Source organism: Austrofundulus limnaeus, unplaced genomic scaffold, assembly GCF_001266775.1.
Source record: "Austrofundulus limnaeus strain Quisiro unplaced genomic scaffold, Austrofundulus_limnaeus-1.0 Scaffold358, whole genome shotgun sequence".
NCBI lineage: Eukaryota > Metazoa > Chordata > Actinopteri > Cyprinodontiformes > Rivulidae > Austrofundulus > Austrofundulus limnaeus.
In genome coordinates, this window is record NW_013952760.1 from 379,746 (window position 1) to 381,134 (window position 1,389).

At 46.6% G+C, this 1,389-nt stretch overlaps 1 protein-coding gene across 2 annotated transcripts in view; it reads right to left on the reverse strand.

The window, feature by feature from the left end:
* Nucleotides 1–1,389, reverse strand: part of LOC106528087 (serine/threonine-protein kinase WNK4) — a 41,594-nt gene that overhangs the window by 15,898 nt on the left and 24,307 nt on the right. For both annotated transcript variants that reach the window (XM_014023161.1, XM_014023160.1), the window contains 4 exons: nucleotides 954–1,126; nucleotides 595–815; nucleotides 351–508; nucleotides 187–275 (listed from right to left, as the gene is read on the reverse strand). In XM_014023161.1, the coding sequence (XP_013878615.1) occupies nucleotides 187–275; nucleotides 351–508; nucleotides 595–815; nucleotides 954–1,126 (641 nt within the window). The remainder of the gene's footprint in view (nucleotides 1–186; nucleotides 276–350; nucleotides 509–594; nucleotides 816–953; nucleotides 1,127–1,389) is intronic.

The window sequence follows — 1,389 nt, forward strand, 5'->3', positions numbered from 1 at the left end:
TGTTTTCTGACTGTTTTTGTGGACAGTGAACTAACCACAGATTCTGTGTTTTCTGACTGTTTTTGTGGACAGTGAACTAACCACAGATTCTGTGTTTTCTGACTGTTTTTGTGGACAGTGAACTAACCACAGATTCTGTGTTTTCCGACTGTTTTTGTGGACAGTGAACTAACCACAGACAGTTACCTCTCATTGCTCCTGGTTCGGATGCAGCCTTCAATGATCTCTTTCAGTTCTGGGACTTGTACTTTCATAAAACTGTCCGGTTTGATTCCCTGAAGGACAAACAGACGGTCAGACATGAAGAGAACTACAGGAAGTACGCGGCACTGAGGTGGGCGTGGCCTTACACTGGTGACCTTGCGGTAGATCTGGGCAGCGTTCTGACACTCGGAGTAAGGATACTCTGATGTTGCCATCTCCAGCATGCACATACCGAAGGCATAAACATCCACGGCCTCGTCATACTTCTCCTCGTACATYTCTGGAGCCATGAATTCAGGGGTTCCTGAACGCACCACCAGTCAAAGGGTCAGTTAATAGAGAATAAAGAGTTCTAAAAGGTTTTTTAGTTGTTTTTATAAACGGACTCACCGATGACGCTCTTGGCGAACGAGGCCTTCTTCAGCGTGGCGAGGCCCAGGTCGCCGATCTTCACTGAGGCAGTGGGCCCGTTGATGAAGATGTTGTCACATTTGAGGTCTCGGTGCAGGATGGGTGGTGAGCGCGAGTGCAGGAAGTGGAGCCCCTTCAGGATCTGGATGCTCCAGTGCTGCAGCAGCTTCAGCTTCATCGGACGGAACCTTCGCACGTACCTGGACAGGTGTGGAACACATTTACAAAGAATTATATTAACTCAGGATTTTCAGTTGCTTTGAGTAAAATAAAAAATTAAAAACTGTTTAACTGTGTGCAGGGATCGGACTGAGGGGTGTTTGGGGTTCTGGACTCACGTTTTGAGGGTCCCGGACGTCATGAGCTCCGTCACCAGGATGATGCATTTAGGGCCCCTCAGACTGGACTTCCAGGAGTCAAAGAACCTCACGATGTTGGGATGCTGCAGAGCTTTCAGCATCTCCACCTCCTCACTGAAGCGCTGACGCTCGGCCCGGCTCAGACAGTGAGTCTGTCCAACAGAAACAATAATTCATTCATTCATTCATTCATTCATTCAAATTCAACACTTAAATTTTTTTAGAGCACATAAACATCTCCTTTCATAAAAAAAGGAAAAAATTGTATAGGTCTTCTGGACGGGTTCTTCTCTAGGGTCCTTCAGGTGAAAATGAAGACCCCAAACCAGTGGTTATTCCGTATGTTGCGGGTGTTTCGGAGAAACTAAGTCGTTTATTTTCTAAACATGATGTCCCAGTGGCTTTCAAACCCCAA